The following is a 20,963-nucleotide window of genomic DNA, read 5'->3' on the forward strand; positions in this document are numbered from 1 at the left end:
GCTGTACTGGTCCTGTGAGTGTCCCTGCTGTACTGGTCCTGTTAGTGGTGTCCCTGCTGTACTGGTCCTGTGAGTGTCCCTGCTGTACTGGTCCTGTGAGTGTCCCTGCTGTACTGGTCCTGTTAGTGTCCCTGCTGTGCTGGTCCTGTTAATGTTCCTGCTGATAATCTACTGCTGTCACTGTTCCTGCTGTAAGCAATTCTACTGTTAGTAAGCAACTGTACTGTGAGTGTCCCTGCTGTACTGGTCCTGTGAGTGTCCCTGCTGTACTGGTACATCCAGTCCATACATACATGATAATCTGCTGCTGCTGCTGTTCCTGCTGATAATCTACTGCTATTTCTACTGTTACTGCAGCCACAACTAATAATAGTTGTATTTTAACAAACATTCCTGGGATTGTTGCGGACTGATGTGTGAGGCTCACGAGCTCTTGAAGAGCCTCACCAGCTGTGTGCTCACAGAGGCAGCTGTCGAGCCGCCCAGAGCCCTTTCAGCTCGTACGGATTCGTGGCCGAACAAGTGCTGTGGACAGGGAGGGAGAGAGAGGCGTAGACCAGCAGCCAGACCCACTCCCAGGCTGGAGGAACTGAGTCTCTTCAGTCTGAAGGGAGAGTCCCACACTGACAGGCTGGAGGAACTGAGTCTCTTCAGTCTGAAGGGAGAGTCCCACACTGACAGGCTGGAGGAACTGAGTCTCTTCAGTCTGAAGGGAGTGTCCCACACTGACAGGCTGCAGGAACTGAATCTCTTCAGTCTGAAGGGAATGTTCCACACTGACAGGCTGGAGGAACTGAGTCTCTTTAGTCTGAAGGGAGTGTCCCAGGTAGTGTTGTGGGATCTGAGCAAGCATTCACAATCTTCACAATTACTGGCAGTCAAGCCGGCGGACGTCTCCAGATCAACAGTGAGACATGAATCACAGAACACAGGGGGAAACTACAGAGAAGTGCTGAAAACAGGAGATCGATCTTTACACAAAGGGTGGAGGGAGTGTGGAACAAGGGAACAAGCAGCCAAAGGAGCTAAGAGGTCTGACCGGCCTCTCGTCTGCGGGCGGCTGGTCAGGGGTCAGGGGTCACTCACAGCTGCAGGCCAGCGGGGTTCGTCCACAGTGGCCAGTCAGACCTCAGCGACATTCGTCCTTCGGTTTCCAGACAGGTGCCGGCTGTGGCCGTGAAGGTGACTGGCCGGCGCTGGACGACCGCTGGCCGGTCCAGTCCATCACAGGGCTCCATCTGGGAGGGGGGGGAGGAAACAGGCCACGGGGGACCCCCCAGTCCGGAATCGAACCCGGGATCAGTGCGCTTTGAGGCAGCAGTGCTAACTGCCACTGCAGTGAGCCACCCAGACAGGTGAGGGAGTGGGACGGAGAGCAGGGGGGCTCTGTGTGACTGTACTGTGACACCCCCGTGAAAATAATAATGCCATCTGAGCTTGGAGATGACATGGAGGCTCCTCATCCATTATTCACACGGATTCTCATCAAACACCCTTAACAATATTCCTCCTTCATGAATTCCCCCTGTCCCCCTCTCTCCCCCTCCTGCCTCTCTCTCTCATCTGTCTCCGACACCCGAGGGCTCTTTCTCCCTCTCCCCTCTCCATCTCTTCTCTCCCCTCTCCACCTCCTCTCTCTCCATCTCCCCTCCCCTCCTCCCTCGATCTGCTCTCTCTCCTCTCTCCTCTCCCCGTCTCTCCCCTCTCATGTCCCTGTCAATCAAACTTCAAAGCAGCTGCACCACGCCACCAGCGGCCAGAGCACAAAGCCGCGATCAGAAGGATCGCCCCCTGCCAGCGCCGGCCCAGCAGTGACAGGAGTCGCCCCGTTGGGAACCCCAGCAGAATCACAGGCGGCTGCTGCAGAGCTGCGTCCTCCTCTGATCCGCACGGCTTTTGTTCACACTTATTACTCGTGTGGTTGGATTGTGGAAATATTCTCTGGGCATCAGCGCGCCCGTCCGGACGCCAGCTGTGTGGCGCGATCTGTCTCTCTCTCCACTTCATCTTCACACCCAGCCAGTGTCCTGCCCCCCTCCTTCCCAAACTCCCCCCGGGCCACTTCCAGAACCAGTAGACCAGTCCAGGCCCAGCTCCTGAGTCAGCTCATCAGCCGCAATTAACAGCACGATTACCCCCATCTCCCAGCCATTACTGAGAGACACACACTGGTACTGTAACACTGTGTAGCCACACACACACGCACACGCACACTGGTACTGTAGCACACTGTAGCCATCAGCGCACACACACACACACTGTAACTGTAACACACTGTGTAGCCATCAGCACACACACACTGTGTAGCCATCAGCGCACACACACACAGTAACTGTAACACACTGTGTAGCCATCAGCACACACACACTGTGTAGCCATCAGCACACACACACAGTAACTGTAACACACTGTGTAGCCATCAGCACACACACACTGTGTAGCCATCAGCACACACACACACACAGTAACTGTAACACACTGTGTAGCCATCAGCACACACACACACTGGTACTGTAACATAACACACTGTAGCCATCAGCACACACACACACACTGTGTAGCCATCAGCACACACACACACACTGTAACTGTAACACACTGTGTAGCCAGTGTGACCCATCTGCACACACACTGGTACTGTAACACACTGTGTAGCCATCAGCACACACATACTGTAACTGTAACACACTGTGTAGACACACACACACACACTAGTACTGTAACACACTGTGTAGCCAGTGTGAGACCCATCCACACACACACACAGTTACTGTAACACACTGTGTAGCTAGTGTGACCCATCAGCACACACACACTGTTACTGTAACACACTGTGTAGCCGCACACACAAGGAATGTAGTGTTCAGAAAGCCCTATAGGAGTGTATCCAAATTTGCAAAAATGACTCACAATCCAAAAGTCAGCATTTTTGAATGAGTCCTGTAATGTGTCACGGAGAGAATAAAGATCAGTATTGTGCTGCTATAAGGTATTGATCAAATACTTCTGGAGACTTCTGGCCATCACAGAGGACAGTCACCACCCTGGGCATGAGCTCCGAGAGACTTTCTGTAAGAATTCCATTGTACCAGTACACGTACCGGTTACATACGGCAATCAAGTTCAAGTTCATCGCACTGTGATTTACTGCACTATACTGGGCTTTTACCCTGATCTCACTGGGCTTTACGGTTGTGTACTGTGCTTTTATACTGTAATTCCCTGCACCGTACTGTGCTTTTACCCTGCTCTCGCCGTGTTAATTCGCTGCACTCCCAGATCAGTTCTATAATCCAGCGGAACTGGTGGTGCCGAGAGTCCAGAACACGTGGCACGCGCCGGCCCGGTCGGGTCGGGGTCAGGACGAGCGATGCGGTGTGCTCTTTGTCCGCGTGCCCCTCTGTGTCACTCTCTCTTCTCTCACTCCGGTGCCGTGTTCCCACACTGGGCACATGACGCCCGCTCCGGAAACCGCACGGTCTGTGACTCAGCTTCGCACTTAGTGATGTCACCGGCGCTGAATCGCCATGACGTATCGCCCGAGCGAGCGGAATTTACCGATATCGCACGACCGATCGATATTACGCTGCTCTCTCCGGATTCTAGTAAAATGTCTGAAGATACAAAATAGTAGGAATAATATTTATAAATATTGAGCAGTTCTGATTAAGATATAGTGTTAATGTGAGGCTACAGAGGAGCTGGACTGAGTGTCTCTACAGTGACTCTCCAGCTCTGATGATGATGAAGGAGTGTTAGTGTGAAGATACAGAGGAGCTGGACTGAGTGTCTCTACAGTGACTCTACAGCTCTGAGGATGATGAAGGAGTGTTAGTGTGAAGATACAGAGGAGCTGGACTGAGTGTCTCTACAGTGACTCTACAGCTCTGATGATGATGAAGGAGTGTTAGTGTGAAGATACAGAGGAGCTGGACTGAGTGTCTCTACAGTGACTCTACAGCTCTGATGATGATGAAGGAGTATTAGTGTGAAGATACAGAGGAGCTGGACTGAGTGTCTCTACAGTGACTCTACAGCTCTGAGGATGATGAAGGAGTGTTAGTGTGAAGATACAGAGGAGCTGGACTGAGTGTCTCTACAGTGACTCTACAGCTCTGATGATGATGAAGGAGTGTTAGTGTGAAGATACAGAGGAGCTGGACTGAGTGTCTCTACAGTGACTCTCCAGCTCTGATGATGATGAAGGAGTGTTAGTGTGAAGATACAGAGGAGCTGGACTGAGTGTCTCTACATTTATATATATTTAATATTCTACAGGTCTGTGATGTTATAAATGGCATAACAGGACTGGACCTGAACCACTGGACCAGCTATAATAAGTTAAGACATCACAGCAGGACACTGAACTAAAAGGTAACTTAATTGTGTGACTCAGCAGGATACTGTGTCCTTAGCGTTCCTCTCTCTCCTCCTGTCCCTCAGCAGAGCAGCTCCGTGCTGGCCAGCAAGCTCAGCTCGTTACTAAACGGCCCTAATTGAGATGCGCAATGCGGCTCCTCTCTCAGCTGGGGAAAGATATTTAGATGCAGCAATGAGAGAGGGGGGAGAGGAAGAAGGAGAGGAGAGTCCAGGAGTGATCGGAGAAAATCAGTGGCACACTGTGGTAAAGACCAGGAACCCTTCTAGTTAAGACAGAAACAGACACAGAGCCAAACATAAACAAGCAGACACAGAGACAGGTAGGCAGAGAGCCAGACATAAAGACGCAGACTCAGAGACAGGTACGCAGAAAGACAGGCATAATCAAACAGACACAGAGACAGGTAGACAGAGAGCCAGACATAAACAGACTCAGAGACAGGTAGGCAGAAAGGGAGGCATAATCAAACAGACACAGAGACAGGTGGGCAAAAAGACAGGCATAATCAAACAGACACAGAGACTGGAAAGTAGAGTCAGACAGAAAGAAACAGACACAGAGACTGGTAGGCAGTGAGACAGCAGGAGACAGGAATGAGAAAATGGAAAGAAGAGGGAGGAGGAGGAAGAGTGAGGGAGTGTGGAGAGGAGTTAGAGAAGAAAGCTGACTGGGAAAGAGGGAATGCCGACGCGAGAGACAGCCGTGCTAATTGTTTGTTCAGAGGGTTCGGCCAGGGTGTCACTGAATCAAACTCGGGGAGCAGCTGTTCGGACTGCGAGGGGTGACAGGTGAGCACGGGTCGCTGTTAGGAGGTCAGACTCTCAGACAGAGAGACAGGAGGTCAGACAGACACCCAGGGAGACAGGAGATCAGGCAGACAGAGAGACAGGAGGTCAGACAGACACTCAGAAAGACAGGAGGTCAGACAGACAGAGAGACAGGAGGTCAGACAGCTGCATGCTGACCGCTGGGGTGGACATCACCCGGCCCCACCTGTCCTCCTGGAATTTCTCTCTTCTCCCTGCTGCCTTTGCATCTCCTTCCAGACTTCCTGTCCATCTAGACACCCATCTCATATGCCTTTACAGCAAAGGTTTATATACATCTCTGCCCCATGCCCTTATAGCACTGCTCATTCTCTGAGACCAGTGTGGAAACACAGACACTCCAGATTCCCTTATAACAGCCTGTGACCAGTGTGTAAAGACACAGACACTCCAGATTCTCTTATAACAGCCTGAGACCAGTGTGTAAACACACAGACACTCCAGATTCTCTCATAACAGCCTGTGACCAGTGTGTAAAGACACAGACACTCCAGATTCCCTTATAACAGCCTGTGACCAGTGTGTAAACACACAGACACTCCAGATTCCCTTATAACAGCCTGAGACCAGTGTGGAAGCACACAGACACTCCAGATTCTCTTATAACAGCCTGTGACCAGTGCGTGAACACACAGACACTCCAGATTCCCTTATAACAGCCTGTGACCAGTGTGTAAACACACAGACACTCCAGATTCCCTTATAACAGCCTGTGACCAGTGTGGAAGCACACAGACACTCCAGATTCTCTTATAACAGCCTGTGACCAGTGTGTAAAGACACAGACACTCCAGATTCCCTTATAACAGCCTGAGACCAGTGTGTAAACACACAGACACTCCAGATTCTCTCATAACAGCCTATGACCAGTATGGAAACACACAGACACTCCAGATTCTCTTATTACAGCCTGAGACCAGTGTGTAAACACACAGACACTCCAGATTCTCTCATAACAGCCTGTGACCAGTGTGTAAAGACACAGACACTCCAGATTCCCTTATAACAGCCTGTGACCAGTGTGTAAACACACAGACACTCCAGATTCCCTTATAACAGCCTGAGACCAGTGTGTAAACACACAGACACTCCAGATTCTCTCATAACAGCCTATGACCAGTGTGTAAAGACACAGACACTCCAGATTCTCTTATAACAGCCTGAGACCAGTGTGGAAGAGAAAGGAGGGGAAACTCAGGTACTGGATCTGTCCCAGAAGCCTCTGCCCACTGCGTTCCAGGCGTGTTTCTCAGTGGCTCAAGGACGGTTTATCTGTGTTTCCTGGTTGGCTCCCTCTCTGCTCAAGTACAACCAGGGGGAGGGGGCTCAGGTGTGTGCAGCACACAGCTGGTATTGACAAAACACAGCAGCAGGCAGACAGCTGACAGGGCTACTGCCCAGCTCCAGTAACACTCCCTACCCACCCCCACACAGGACACACACACTGCTACCTACCCACCACCATGTGGGACACGCGCACTCCTACCTCCTCCCCACCCCCACTCAGGGGACACACACACACACGCCTTCAGAGTCGAGACATACAGACCAACAGAAAGAGGAGCAGTGACCCAGCCTCACAGGAATGGGTTACGTGACGCATGTAAATGTTCAACGATGCAGTTGTACTGTAAATATCTTGAAATGGTGGGTTAACTGCATCTGCTCTGGCAAGAGTGTAACTCCTCAGTCACGTAAATAAAACTCCTGAGGGCGAATGAGCCAGAAGAAATAGTTTGAAAGTCAGAGACGGACAGAGAGCCTGAAACAACAGGACAGCACCACCCTGTCATCTGAGCACAAGTCTCAGTTCTTCTAAAGCAGCCTTAAAGCGATTTTTGCTTTCGTCTTTAAAGCGTACAGGACCCCTCTTGCCGAAAGGTATTTACACATAACACCGCCTGTCGTTCTTTAAATGGCGCGGAAGGCATTACTTGTGTTTTAGTGCCACCCGGTGGTCAGACGCGGTACTGCGCCGCCCGGCCTCAGCTCCTCTCCGGGTCCTTCCGGCACCGCGCAGGCGACGAGTCACTGGAACGCGAGTCAGTACCGCCCAAGAGGGGCCATCACACGTGGGAGCACCGGTGACACATCACACCCAGCAGCCAGCAGCCATATCACCCTGCAAATCACAACTGGCAGCCCACTGAAGCTCAGCAGGTGTGAGCCTGGTCAGTACCTGGATGGGAGACCTCCTGGGGAAAACTAAGGTTGCTGCTGGAAGAGGTGTTAGTGGGGGCAGTAGGGGGCGCTCACCCTGCAGTCCATGTGGATCCTAATGCCCCAGTATAGTGACGGGGACACTGTACTGTAAACAGGCGCTGTCCTTCGGATGAGACGTAAAAACCAAGGTCCTGACTCTCTGTGGTCATTAAAAATCCCAGGGCGCTTCTCGAAAAGAGTAGGGGTGTAACCCCGGCATCCTGGCCAAATCTCCCATTGGCCCTTACCAATCATGGCCTCCTAATAATCCCCATCTATGAACTGGCTTCATCACTCTGTTCTCCTCCCCACTGAGAGCTGATGTGTGGGGAGCGTTCTGGCGCACTATGGCTGCCGTCGCATCATCCAGGTGGGGCTGCACACTGGTGGTGGTGGAGGGGATCCCCATGACCTGTAAAGCGCTTTGAGTGGAGTGTCAAGAAAAGCACTATATAAAGTGTAAGCAATTATTATTATTATTATTATTAATTATTATCATTCCAGAACCCACAGGAAACGGGGTCAAATTCCTCAGGAGAAGACCGGGAGGGGGAACCAGTTCTGGGGTGGTTCTGCTCCATGAGAGGAGAGACCCAGTACCAGTGGAGGTCGTTCTTCAGGCAGTCCAGCTTCCCTGTTGACCCATTCAAGCTTCTCAGAACTGAGCCACTACCAGCCTTAGCACCATGCAGCAGGTCCTGGATCAGTCCTCATGGACCCCCCCACCCTGCTCCCCTCCCAGGAGCTCCTGCAGGGTGACCCCTCAGCCCCCAACCCCCTGCAGAGGGGGGGCAAGAGCAGGCTGCCCCCAGCAGCACAGGAGGTGAGCCCTTTAACAGCTCGACCCCCACATCCTCACCCCCAGAACTCACACCGCCTCAACAACTTCATTCAGCCCACCGGACCTCTCCAGCACCAACCTCGGGCCGAGCCAGAGGGCAGTGGAAACAGGGACACTTAAATAATGACAACAAAAGCCACAACTCCCACCACTCTTCATGTAAAGAGGGGAAAAAGCCACCCAGCCATGGTGGTGAAGCCGATTTCCTGGTAACATTCACAACATGGCTGGATGAGAACTCTCCGGTCAGGACAGGAGACTACACAGAGGGTGGTGGGAGTGGGGAACAAGCTGCCCAGGCTTACTGTTGAAGCCGATACCCCGGCTTCTCGCAAGGCAGCTTGGCGAGATGCTGGGGACCAGTGGCCACCTCCTGCTGACAGAGTGCACCGCTCGGTGAGCTGGCTCGTGCCCTTCTGCCCCCACCAGCCTCCGGCACGAGAACATGCTCACCAGCGGCCAGGCATGCGATGATGCCGTCACTCGGGAGCGGACAAGAGGAAAACGCGCCTGTGCCACAAGATTACACACATGAGCCAGTGCGGAAATAAAGACCGGAACCAGTATAAAAAAAAAAACAGAAAAATGTCCAAGAAAACAAATGACACCCCAGAACCACAGGGGCTGGCGAGGGTGTGATGACAGGTGACCGGATCACTTCCAGGCTGCGAGCCAGGCTCCGGGATTAAACACGCGGCACCCATCCCAGACAGGGCCGATTCTCCACAGAGCAGAAATAGCGGACAATAAGGAAGCAGGACTCTCCGTTGGACAAAAACGATTTTATTTTACAACTCAATGTTTCTTGCTTGCTGCCGCCACCTGCAAAGGGAGAGAGAAGAACATGAATACAGAGGGCACCCCCCCAGCCCTGCCACAGGCACCCCTCCCAGTCGAAACACAGGTCACCCCGCCAGTCAAAACACACAGGCACCCCCCCCCAGCGGAAACACACAGGGCACCCCCACAGCCCTGCCACAGGCACCCCTCCCAGTCAAAACACACAAGTCACCCCGCCAGTCAAAACACACAAGTCACCCCGCCAGTCAAAACACACAAGTCACCCCGCCAGTCAAAACACACAAGTCACCCCGCCAGTCAAAACACACAGGGCACCCCCCCCAGCTGAAACACACAGGGCACCCCCCCCAGCTGAAACACACAGGGCACCCCCCCCAGCTGAAACACACAGGGCACCCCCCCAGCCCTGCCACAGACACCCCCCAGTCGAAACACACAGGTCACCCGGCCACAAGCACCCCTCCCAGTCGAAACACAGGTCACCCCACCAGTCAAAACACACAGGCACCCCCCCCCAGCCCTGCCACAGGCACCCCTCCCAGTCGAAACACAGGTCACCCCACCAGTCAAAACACACAGGCACCCCCCCCCAGCGGAAACACACAGGGCACCCCCACAGCCCTGCCACAGGCACCCCTCCCAGTCGACACACACAGCCCTGCCACAGGCACCCCAACCCCTGCCCGCGCCCCCTGACCCCACCCACCTGTCCGGCGATGCGGTCCAGGTCTCTCTGGCCCTGTGGCGTCAGTCTGCGGCCCCTGCGGAGGAGAAAGAGCAACGATCACGACAGGCGAGCGGCGCAGGTGTCCTCCGGGCGCCGGACAGAGCTGGCCGGCACCCCCATCCCTGTGCCAGGGCGCGTGCGCCCCAGATCCCAGCGCCCCGCGCGCCTGTACAACCCAGGAAACAGGAGCACCCGCTCCGGGGAGCAGCCGGGCCACAGCGCTTTTGTTTCTTGTAAAGGGACGATGGAGTGTGAGTGAGCACCAGGCAGCGACCTGAGTCTCTCACCGGCTGCTCCTTCCTCCTGCTACAGACCTACAGCAGGGAAATGCGTTTAAAACCCAACAACATGAGGCTCTTTACACTACAAGTCGTGGGAGGGCGGAACAAACTGCGCACCCATGGTGTTGAAGCCGATACCCTGACTTCTCCCAAGATAGACGAGACCTTGAGATGAACGAACCACTAACTTCCAGACAGGCCAGATCAAGTACTGATTAACAAGCAAGCTACATGGGCGAAAGAGTCCCTCACTGTGACTTAATTCTACACAGGCAGTGCTGAGGGCAGCCTCACCCATTGGGGTCCTTCTCGACCATCTTCAGGGCCTCCAGGGCCTGCAGCACGCGGCGCGCCACGTTCTTGGAGCCGCGGCTGAAGTGGCTGGGGCACACCCCGTTCCTCTGGCGCCCCCCGTAGATCTTGGTCATGGAGCCCACCCCCGCGCCCCCCCGCAGGTACAGGTGACGAGCTGTGGAAGCTGAGAGAGAGAGAGGGGTTAATACAGACACACTGACTGGACACTCCAGTACATTAACACTGCACTGAGAGAGAGAGGGGTTAATACAGACACACTGACTGGACACTCCAGTACATTAACACTGCACTGAGAGAGAGAGGGGTTAATACAGACACACTGACTGGACACTCCAGTACATGAACACTGCACTGAGAGAGAGGGGGGTTAATACAGACACACTGACTGGACACTCCAGTACATGAACACTGCCCTGAGAGAGAGAGGGGTTAATACAGACACACTGACTGGACACTCCAGTACATTAACACTGCCCTGAGAGAGAGAGGGGTTAATACAGACACACTGACTGGACACTCCAGTACATTAACACTGCCCTGAGAGAGAGAGGGGTTAATACAGACACACTGACTGGACACTCCAGTACATTAACACTGCCCTGAGAGAGAGAGGGGTTAATACAGACACACTGACTGGACACTCCAGTACATTAACACTGCACTGAGAGAGAGAGGGGTTAATACAGACACATTGACTGGACACTCCAGTACATGAACACTGCCCTGAGAGAGAGAGGGGGGTTAATACAGACACACTGACTGGACACTCCAGTATGTTTGCAGATGGTGTCTCACCGGCTCTGGTGTAGAACCAGTTCTCATCGCAGGGCGCCAGCTCCTTGTGTTTGGCTAGTTTCACCGTGTCGACCCACTCCGGCACCTTCAGCTTTCCGGACCTGGGTGGGAGAGAGGAGAGTCTGTGCTTTAGAGTGGGTCTTCTCTTCCGCAGCTCCTTCTGCTGTCCATGACGGACAGGAGGACAGAGGCCAGCTGTCGGGACACTGCAGAGAGGCACAGACAGGAGGACAGGAAGTGGACGAGGGCTTGTTTCCCTTACTTCTTCAGGAAAGCGGACAGCGCGCGGACGAAGTCCTGCTGGTTAACGTCCTTCACTGTGACACCAGGCATCTGAGAGAGAGAGAAAGAGCAGTCAGTTTAAAAGGGCGTTCTCATCACCCGGGGAGACGGACACTGGAGAGCCAGTAAGACTGGCACAACACCCGGCACAAAACAGAGCTGACACCAACACTGCATCTACTGCTTGAACTAGTCTGTCCCCACGGCACCAGCACCACTGACAGCACCCCAGCACCTCCTCCACTAACTGCCCTTCAGAAAGCCACACCACCCTGCCTGTGAGGGAGCAGGCACCAACACCGGCTACAGGCCGTACCACTCGCGTGGAAGAGTGGGGAGCCGTTTTAACCAGCCCAGCCTGCTGAGCCCACCGGACCGGACCAGACGTTCGGTTCCGGACCTCCCCCCGGGGACTGGTCCACACAGGCGGAAACCGGGCCAGCGCACACTTGCCGAGCTTCTCCCCACGGATAAAAAGACACCCGGGATTCTGTCTCCAGGGGAATCACCGCGCACGTCCCCGCCTGGCCTCGACATCTCCACGCGTGACGGGCGGGGAGGGTTGAACTTCTGACCGGACCTCAACAGCCGTCCAGCCTGTGTGCTGCTGACACACCAGACCCCGCGTCTCGTCCCCCGTCATCCGCGCAGATCCGAAACACTTCACTGGAGCAGGCCCCTGGCTGGGGCACGAAGCGCCCGGCCGGCTCGGCATCTTCCCACGCACGGCTGCTGCCCGGCGGGACGTGGCCCGAGTGTCCCCACAGCGGCCGGCTGGAACCGCGGAGACGCGCCGCACGACACGCGGGGGTGAGCCCGGCGAGTGCTCAAGCCCCGAGCCGGTGTCCCTCCCGGCGGCTGCAGACACCCCATTAACCAACAACCTCGCCGCCCCGGGCCCCTGAGAAAGCGGGGGGGGCTCAGAGCGACACCCCAGGGCCGGGAGTGAGAAACCCGCGGCCGGGCCTGCCCTGCCATGGAGGCGGCCATTGTGCTGTCTGCACACAGACACACACTCCCCTCAAACACCAGCCGCTTTCTCGCCTCTCACGGGCCCCAGGGCGGCCGGACCCGGGCAGTCAGGGGCTCGCAGGCCTCCTGGGGCTGATGCCGACCGGTACCGGGGACGTATCGGCACATTTGGACGCGTTTGACGGGGTTTTCCGGCACCACGGCGCGGACTCCCTACCTTGCGCTGACTGTAGCCGAAGCAGAAAAGGGAGAGACGGGGCTGCCTACCCGCGGAATAAGGGGCGCCCGATCTCGCGAGATCTGCCTGTGGCGAGACTATCGGCGGAAGTGCAGCTCTTGGTGCACTCGTGCGGGGCGGAAGTGTTTCTTGAAGAGCTCTTCGTGGGAAGGTAGGTGCTGTTCTGTGTTTGAGACGCACTTCGCTGTCGTTTCCTCCTGGGTCCTCTGGTTAGTGTTTCATTGTTGATTCTCAGTTTTGTCACCTTCCCTCCACGCCTTCAAATCTAGACTCAAAACCTTCTTCTTTAGAAAGGTTTTTCTTTTATTGATGTCTGGACGTTTGTATGTTCTTTTACATTATAAACCCTTCTGTTTGTGCTCGTTTTAAATCCAATTTTTGTTGCTGTTTTCATCGTTGAGCCTTTTTTTACCTTTCTGTAAAGGGCTTTGAGAAGTTGATTTTTAAATATGCTATATAAAACTAAGTTTTATTACAATTAAATATTTGGTTGAAGCTCCCTAAAGAGACTCAGTTCCTTCAGTCTGTCAGTGAGGGACACTCCCTTCAGACTAAAGAGACTCAGTTCCCCCAGCCTGTCAGTGTGGGACACTCCCTTCAGACTAAAGAGACTCAGTTCTTTAAGCTTGTTTTGTTGGACTCGCTTTTCAACCCTGGACTCTTCTGTTCAAGAACACAAGAAAGGCTAGAAACCCTAAAGATGAAAGAAATTCAGTCTTTTCTCTGGGCTGACTGCAGAGCAGCAGACACAAAAAAGCTAATAATGACTACAAATAATTCATTGCATTTAACCAGCACAGTGGAGGAGAGAGAAACTGCAGCACCAGGTGGATTAAGGCAAAACTGTAGGGAGGACAGCCTGCCCAGCCCAGAGTGGGGTTCAGTCAGGACTCTGGGTTTGACACCCCCACTTTCAGTGTCCTGAGACCTGTAATGGCCCCATTCTGAGGACCCCAGTTTAACAGCTCCTGCAGTACAGTGTGTGTATTCTGGACCAGAGGGAAGAGAGCGCCCCCTGCTGGTCCCCCCGCGCCGCTGACAGCAGCAGCCTGGTGTTCCCCAGAGCTCTCTGTCCTCAGTCCTGACCAGGCCCAGCCCTGCAGAGCCTCTGGGCACAGACCAGGTCAGGGTACAGGGTTCGTTTCGCTGTTAAGGAAAGCGGCTGTATTTTTCTGCATGAGGTCTCACCAGTTCGTTGCACCATAGTAACACAGCAGCCCCTGATTTAAACTCTGGCCTTTTACGCCCTGGTGCTCTGTTTGCCTTTTTTATTGCAAATGTATTGCACTCTCTCTCTCCCTCCTGGTGCGCAATTCCCGTCTTATTGCTTCCTCTGCGCGGAGATACGGAAAACGATTTTTCCGCGGAGAATGGAATGGGGTTGGCTCCACCGAGGCAGCAGAAATCGGGAAAAGTGTCCGTCCTCGCCCTGACGGCGCCGATCAATGAGCCTCTCTCCTCATCAAGACCCTGCTGCAGTGCAGCGCGGTGCTCGGCTCTCTCTTCCTGACACCCAGTAACCTGAGGGACGTCACCCGTCAGTCGGACACCTGAGAGACCCCCGCCCACCCTCCAATCTCAGTCTTCAGGGCTTCAAGGCACCCCCATCCCTGCCCCCCACTTCCTACAGCCAGTCAATCAGCTTCATTGATCGTGTCAGTGGCTCAGTGGGTTTTTCTTTCCCATGTCTCAGCTTCTGGGTTTCTGTATGTTTTTGTCCAAGTTTCTGTTTTAAATCTCACAAAACAGAGTGCATAAGACAGACAACAGGAAAACTTAATACAGTGTTGTGGACTGAGAGGGGGAGTCGCAGTAGTCTCAGTCAGGTGTGTGTCAGTGTGTGAATTCAGGGGCAGTGTGAGAGGAGAGGGACAGCAGTGTCTCCAGTCCAGTCAGGGGGGTGTCAGTGTGTGAATTCAGGGGCAGTGTGAGAGGAGAGGGACAGCAGTGTCTCCAGTCCAGTCAGGGGTGTGTCAGTGTGTGAATTCAGGGGCAGTGTGAGAGGAGAGGGACAGCAGTGTCTCCAATCCAGTCAGGAGTGTCTCAGTGTGTGAATTCAGGGGCAGTGTGAGAGGAGAGGGACAGCAGTGTCTCCAGTCCAGTCAGGAGTGTCTCAGTGTGTGAATTCAGGGGCAGTGTGAGAGGAGAGGGACAGCAGTGTCTCCAGTCCAGTCAGGGGTGTGTCAGTGTGTGAATTCAGTGGCAGTGTGAGAGGAGAGGGACAGCAGTGTCTCCAGTCCAGTCAGGAGTGTGTCAGTGTGTGAATTCAGGGGCAGTGTGAGAGGAGAGGGACAGCAGTGTCTCCAGTCCAGTCAGGAGTGTCTCAGTGTGTGAATTCAGGGGCAGTGTGAGAGGAGAGGGACAGCAGTGTCTCCAGTCCAGTCAGGAGTGTCAGTGTGTGAATTCAGGGGCAGTGTGAGAGGAGAGGGACAGCAGTGTCTCCAGTCCAGTCAGGAGTGTGTCAGTGTGTGAATTCAGGGGCAGTGTGAGAGGAGAGGGACAGCAGTGTCTCTAGCAGTGTCTCCAGTGCAGTCAGCTGTATCTTAATTTGCTCGAACACTGAAATAAACTCCAAACAAATATTGTTAAGAAGCTGTTTTTATTTCTTTTAGTTTAATCATTTTGACTATGTTTTTACTTCTCTGTTTTTAAAATGATTAAAGTTCTGCTGGCACCAAACAGGAAAGCATCATGTGGCTACTCTGCAAACTACAGACAATTTCATAGCACCATGTCCGCAGGGCGGGGTCAGAGGTCGGATCGGGGTGTGGGTGCGGGTCTGGGATGGGAGTTGGTTTGCAGAGGGGGTCAGATCTGGGGGTACACTTGAGCGCCCCGCCGCCGGGCCCTGGCGAGAGCGCAGCGCAGCGCCGCGGCCAGCCCCTTCCCAGGGCCCGGGGGGACCGAGCGGCGGGGCGGGGCGTGGAGCAGGGTGGGCGCGAGGGCGTGCAGGTGGGACAGGAAGGCGGCCAGCAGGGGCGCCCAGGGCGGCTGGCGCAGGGCGGGGGCGAGGAGGCGCAGGGCGTGGCAGAGGTGCAGGGGCAGGCGCAGCAGCACGAACAGCGCCAGCGTGAGGCCCAGGGTCCGAGCGGCGCGGCCCTCCCGGCTGGCGCCGGGGGCCGGCCCGCCCGCCTTGCCGCGGCGACGCTGGGCGAGGCGCAGCGCGGCGGCGTAGGCGCCCAGCATGGCCAGCAGGGGGAGCAGGAAGGCGGCGACGGCGTGCACGTAGACCAGGTAGCGCAGGCCCAGCGCCGGCTCCGGCTCGCACAGGCCCAGGTGCCGCCCGTGGATCTCCTCGTAGCTGAGGTTCCGCTGGTCCTGGAAGTACACCTTGGACAGGAAGCCGCCGTACGGCAGGAACTGCCCGATGATGGTGCGGTCCTGGGGGGCCGGCAGGAAGGCGGGGGGTGCGGGGGGGGTCCAGTTGCCCAGCTGCCCCAGCCCCAGCCCCGCGGTGCCCCCCCCTCCCCCTTCCAGACCCCCCTCTGTGGAGCCCCCGGGCAGCGAGCTCCAGCCCATCAGGGGGGCAAAACCCAGCAGCACCGACCCGAGCCAGCACAGGAACACCAAGTACAGGGCCCGTCTGCGGGTCACCAGCGCGGGGTACCTGGGCGAGAGGGGGTGCACAGGGAAGGGGGGTCAGGAGTGCCGTCGGAGACGCGCGGATCAGGCAGCTCGTGAAGTGGGCCGGACTACTCACCACGTGGGGAGCCGGACCTTGAGGTGCAGGTTCAGGACCACCAGCAGCAGCAGGAAAGTGGAGAACTGCCCTGCCACTAGGGGGCAGCAGGCCATGAGCAGGCAGTTGTAGAGGCACAGCGGGCGCTGCAGGTTCAGCACCACAGACAGGGGAATGCCCAGCAGTGCCACTCCCACACTGGCCCCGCCCATACACACCCAAAGACACATGGACACGCCCAGCCTCCTCTGGTCCCGCCCCTGGGCCCGCCCTCTCCCCAGCCTCCCTCCTACTCTGCAGGCACAGAGAGAGATCCACATCCCCAGCAGCAGCACTGACAGGATACACTCCGACACCATGTACAGTACAGAGTACTGCATCCCTGAGAGAGAGAAATGTGAATACACACCTGACTGGACACTCCAGTACATTAACACTGCCCTGAGAGAGAGGGGTTAATACAGACACACCTGACTGGACACTCCAGTACATTAACACTGCCCTGAGAGAGAGGGGTTAATACAGACACACTGACTGGACACTCCAGTACATTAACACTGCACTGAGAGAGAGAGGGGTTAATACAGACACCCTGACTGGACACTCCAGTACATTAACACTGCATTGAGAGAGAGAGGGGTTAATACAGACACCCTGACTGGACACTCCAGTACATTAACACTGCACTGAGAGAGAGAGGGGTTAATACAGACACACTGACTGGACACTCCAGTACATTGACACTGCACTGAGAGAGAGAGGGGTTAATACAGACACACTGACTGGACACTCCAGTACATTGACACTGCACTGAGAGAGAGAGGGGTTAATACAGACACACTGACTGGACACTCCAGTACATTGACACTGCACTGAGAGAGGGGTTAATACAGATATTATTCAATGAGAGAAAGAGAAAAGAGGTAAAGACTTAAAGTTTCCTACAGTACCTGGTTCCACGTCTGTTTTCTTTCTGTCTGCCTGTCTCTCTGTCTCTGGCAATTCAATTCAAGATGCTTTGTCAGTCTGTCTCTCTGTCTCTGACTCTCACTGTCAGTCTGTCTCTCTGTCTCTCACTGTCAGTCAGTCAGTCTCTCTGTCTGTCTGTCTCTCACTGTCACTCAGTCAGTCTGTCTCTCTGTCTCTCACTGTCAGTGAGTCAGTCTCTCTGTCTCTCTGTCTCTCACTGTCAGTCAGTCAGTGTGACTGTCTGCCTGTGAGTCGGTGCAGTGCTGTAACACGCAGACAGTGCTGGTGAGATGCGATTTCTCTGCTCATTAATCACCTCCCCCCATCTCTGAACAAACACTGTGAGTGCTGAGGGCGGAGATCGATGACGGGGCACCACAGGGACAACCTGTCCGTTATCTCCTGCAGAGGCTCAATCCACTCAGGGTGACGCAGACCACACAGGTCATGTGCTTCCAGCTTTCACAGACGGCGTGAAGGTTTCGGGTCGGAGCAGCGCAGGCAGAGCAGAGGGACGAGGAAGGACACGGAACATGCAACAGGACATGTGGGAGAGGGGGACCCTGAGACCTTTAACCCCAGCAGAGAGATCAGGGATACTGTGTGTTTGGGGGTGACCCTGAGACCTTTAACCCCAACAATGCGATCAGAAATACTGTGTTTGGGGGAGACAGTGGGTAAAGACACAACAAGAGCACATTTCTTTATCTTTTTATTGTGATTTGTTTTGTTTTTAATTTGGATTTTTAAACTCCTATAAAGAAAGTAGAGTTAGCTAATAACCATCCAGGAAACAAGAAATACAAAAATGGAAAAACACCCGAACAGAGACGGGGCAGGGGGAGAGCTGGAAGGGGGACGAAGACAGGAGGGGACAGAGACAGCAGAGGGTGGAAAGAGACAGGAGAAATGAAACAGGATCAGGCAGCAGGAGTTTCCTCATGAGAATCGTACAATTAATAACAACAACGATAATAATAATAACAATAATAATAATATAACAATATTAACAGGACCGCTGGACAATGTCGATCTCGACGTTTCTCTTTAATAACAGTATGGCCTGTAACTCTAAACTAAGGCTCACCCGCTGTGTTAGTACAGAAATATCCTGTCTCGAATACAGACAGTGAGACAGGAGTAGATATGTAGAGGAGTGAACATTGTGTTTGTCCTTAGCATAAGCACTGATAGCCCAGCCTGGTGTTTTTATACAAAACATCTTTCACTTTCTTTCCTGGGCACAGTGAGAGAGAGGAGATCACAGAGAATCCCTCAGTAATAAAGAAACACAGTAGGACAGGAGACACAGTGAGAGAGAGGAGATCACAGAGAAACCCTCAGTAATAAACACACAGTAGGACAGGAGACACAGTGAGAGAGAGGAGATCACAGAGAAACCCTCAGTAATAAACACACAGTAGGACAGGAGACACAGTGAGAGAGAGGAGATCACAGAGTATCCCTCAGTAATAAACACACAGTAGGACGGGAGACACAGTGAGAGAGAGGAGATCAGAGAGAATCCCTCAGTAATAAACAGCTATTATGTAAGGTAACCCAGTGTACAGCACACTTTACAAAATTGTAAACAGGCTGTTTATTAATTTTGTTATATGGCACAGAGTACATTCACATCCGGCCATAGTACCGCTAACCAACTACAGATGGCGCCGTTTTACAATGCCTGAAAAGCACAGTATGGCTCTGCCTGATTAAACGGAGCACTGAGAGGGAGAGGGGTACAGAGAACCGTACCTGGGACATGCAGGGGTCTCTGTTTAGTCTTCAAGTATGAATCCTCCATTTAGGAAAGAATGATGCTGTTGTGTCTCTCTCTCTGTGATCGTGATGATGATGATGGACTGTATGATCTATCTCTGTGATGAAGATGAGGGACTGTGTCATCTCCCTCCCTGTGCTGATGATGAATGACTGTGTGATCTCCCTCTTTGTGCTGATGATGATGGACTGTGTGATCTCCCACTCTGTGATGATGATGAAGGACTGTGTGATCTCCCTCTCTGTGATGATGATGATGGACTGTGTCATCTCTCTCTGTGATGAAGGACTGTGTCATCTCTCTCTGTGATGAAGATGAAGGACTGTGTCATCTCCCTCTGTGATGAAGATGAAGGACTGTGTGACCTCCTTCTCTGTGATGATGATGAAGGATTGTGTGACCTCCCTCTCTGTGGTGATGATGAAGGACTGTGTGATCTCCCCCTCTGTGATGATAGACTGTCATCTCCCTCTCTGTGATGATGATGAAGGACTGTGTGATCTCCCTCTCTGTGATGATGGACTGTCATCTCCCTCTCTGTGATGATGATGAAGGACTGTGTGATCTCTCTCTCTGTGATGATGAAGGACTGTGTGATCTCCCTCTCTGTGATGATAGACTGTCATCTCCCTCTCTGTGATGATGATGAAGGACTGTGTGATCTCTCTCTCTGTGATGATGATGAAGGACTGTGTGATCTCCCTCTCTGTGATGATGATGAAGGACTGTGTGATCTCCCTCTCTGTGATGATGATGAAGGACCGTGTCATCTCCCTCTCTGTGATGATGATGAAGGACTGTGATCTCTCTCTCTGTGATGACGAAGGACCGTGTCATCTCTCTCTGTGTGATGATGATGATGAAGGACCGTGTCATCTCCCTCTCTGTGATGAAGATGAAGGACTGTGATCTCTCTCTCTGAGGGTCAGTGCAGTGTACAATGTATTGACTCATCCCTCCTCCTCTCCCTCTCTCTCCATGACATCAGTGTGGTGGCTCGGTGCCGGTGTGTTTGGCGGTGTCGGTCCACCGTTGCAGTTCCGGAGGCTGTCACCAGGGGGCGCAGTGTGTTCGTGCTGAGGGGGGAGGGGGGATGTGACGGTGGGGCGCTACAGCAGGTATTCCTTCTTCCCGCACTCCCGCCCCTCGCCCCCGTTCAGGAAGGCCTCCTGCACCTCGCCGTGCTCGTCCAGCCCGCTGGCCTCGTGGGTCAGGTAGGATCCTGCACAGGGGTGGAGGAGACAGGCGTCAGCGCGGACACACGCACGCACGCACGCACGCACGCACGCACGCACGCACACGCGTGTATAAATGACCCTGAAACAGCCCCAGCCAGGCGGTGACCCTGAGCTCCAGGTCTGGACACTGGCCGTCCGTCCAAGGCTCTTCCTGTCTCTCCCTTCCCCTCTTCACCTCCCCCTCCCCCTTTTCCTCCCTCCCCATCCCTCTCCCTCTCTCCTGTCCTCTTTCTCCTCCTCTCTTTCTCCTTTCCCTCCCTCTCTCTGCCGCTCTCTTCTCTCACTCCCTCTCCCCTCTCTCCTTTCCCTCCCTCTCTCCTCCTCTCTCTCCTCACTCCTTTCTCTCCCTCTCCCCTCCTCTCTCTCCCCTCACTCCCTCTCCCCTTTCTCCTCCTCTCTCCCCTCACTCCCTCTCCCCTCCTCTCTCTCCCCTCACTCCCTCTCCCCTCACTCTCTCTCCCCTCACTCCCTCTCCCCTCACTCCCTCTCCCCTCCTCTCTCTCCCCTCACTCCCTCTCCCCTCCTCTCTCTCCCCTTTCTCCTCCTCTCTCCCCTCACTCCTCCTCTCTCCTCTCAATTTCAATTCAATTCAAGATGCTTTATTGGCATGACCGACGAGTACAATCAATGTT

At 54.2% G+C, this 20,963-nt stretch overlaps 3 protein-coding genes and 1 long non-coding RNA gene across 8 annotated transcripts in view; 1 reads left to right on the plus strand and 3 right to left on the minus strand.

Moving 5' to 3' along the window:
• Positions 1 to 9,018: 9,018 nt before the first annotated feature.
• rps19 (ribosomal protein S19) lies at positions 9,019 to 12,689 on the minus strand. Its single transcript, XM_069185384.1, has 6 exons — positions 12,642 to 12,689; positions 11,433 to 11,503; positions 11,171 to 11,271; positions 10,355 to 10,538; positions 9,759 to 9,813; positions 9,019 to 9,073 (listed from the first exon to the last, which is right to left on the minus strand). Exons 2-6 carry the CDS (start codon positions 11,501 to 11,503, stop codon positions 9,047 to 9,049), a joined length of 438 nt encoding a protein of 145 aa, XP_069041485.1. The 5' UTR covers positions 12,642 to 12,689; the 3' UTR covers positions 9,019 to 9,046.
• Positions 12,673 to 18,017, plus strand: LOC138225376 (uncharacterized). The gene is made up of 2 exons (XR_011183869.1): positions 12,673 to 12,813; positions 17,719 to 18,017. It is a non-coding gene; the product is annotated as an uncharacterized lncRNA (long non-coding RNA).
• Positions 15,321 to 17,662, minus strand: LOC138225368 (adenosine receptor A1-like). The gene is made up of 2 exons (XM_069185391.1): positions 16,363 to 17,662; positions 15,321 to 16,269 (listed from the first exon to the last, which is right to left on the minus strand). The coding sequence occupies exons 1-2, from the start codon at positions 16,770 to 16,772 to the stop codon at positions 15,471 to 15,473; spliced, it is 1,209 nt and encodes a 402-aa protein (XP_069041492.1). The 5' UTR covers positions 16,773 to 17,662; the 3' UTR covers positions 15,321 to 15,470.
• cadm4 (cell adhesion molecule 4) overlaps positions 18,010 to 20,963 on the minus strand; it is a 43,835-nt gene continuing 40,881 nt past the window's right edge. For all 5 annotated transcript variants that reach the window (XM_069185350.1, XM_069185348.1, XM_069185349.1 and 2 more), the window contains one exon: positions 18,010 to 20,315. In XM_069185350.1, the coding sequence (XP_069041451.1) occupies positions 20,203 to 20,315 (113 nt within the window). In that variant the 3' untranslated portion in view covers positions 18,010 to 20,202. The remainder of the gene's footprint in view (positions 20,316 to 20,963) is intronic.

Source organism: Lepisosteus oculatus, chromosome 27, assembly GCF_040954835.1.
Source record: "Lepisosteus oculatus isolate fLepOcu1 chromosome 27, fLepOcu1.hap2, whole genome shotgun sequence".
Taxonomy (NCBI): domain Eukaryota; kingdom Metazoa; phylum Chordata; class Actinopteri; order Semionotiformes; family Lepisosteidae; genus Lepisosteus; species Lepisosteus oculatus.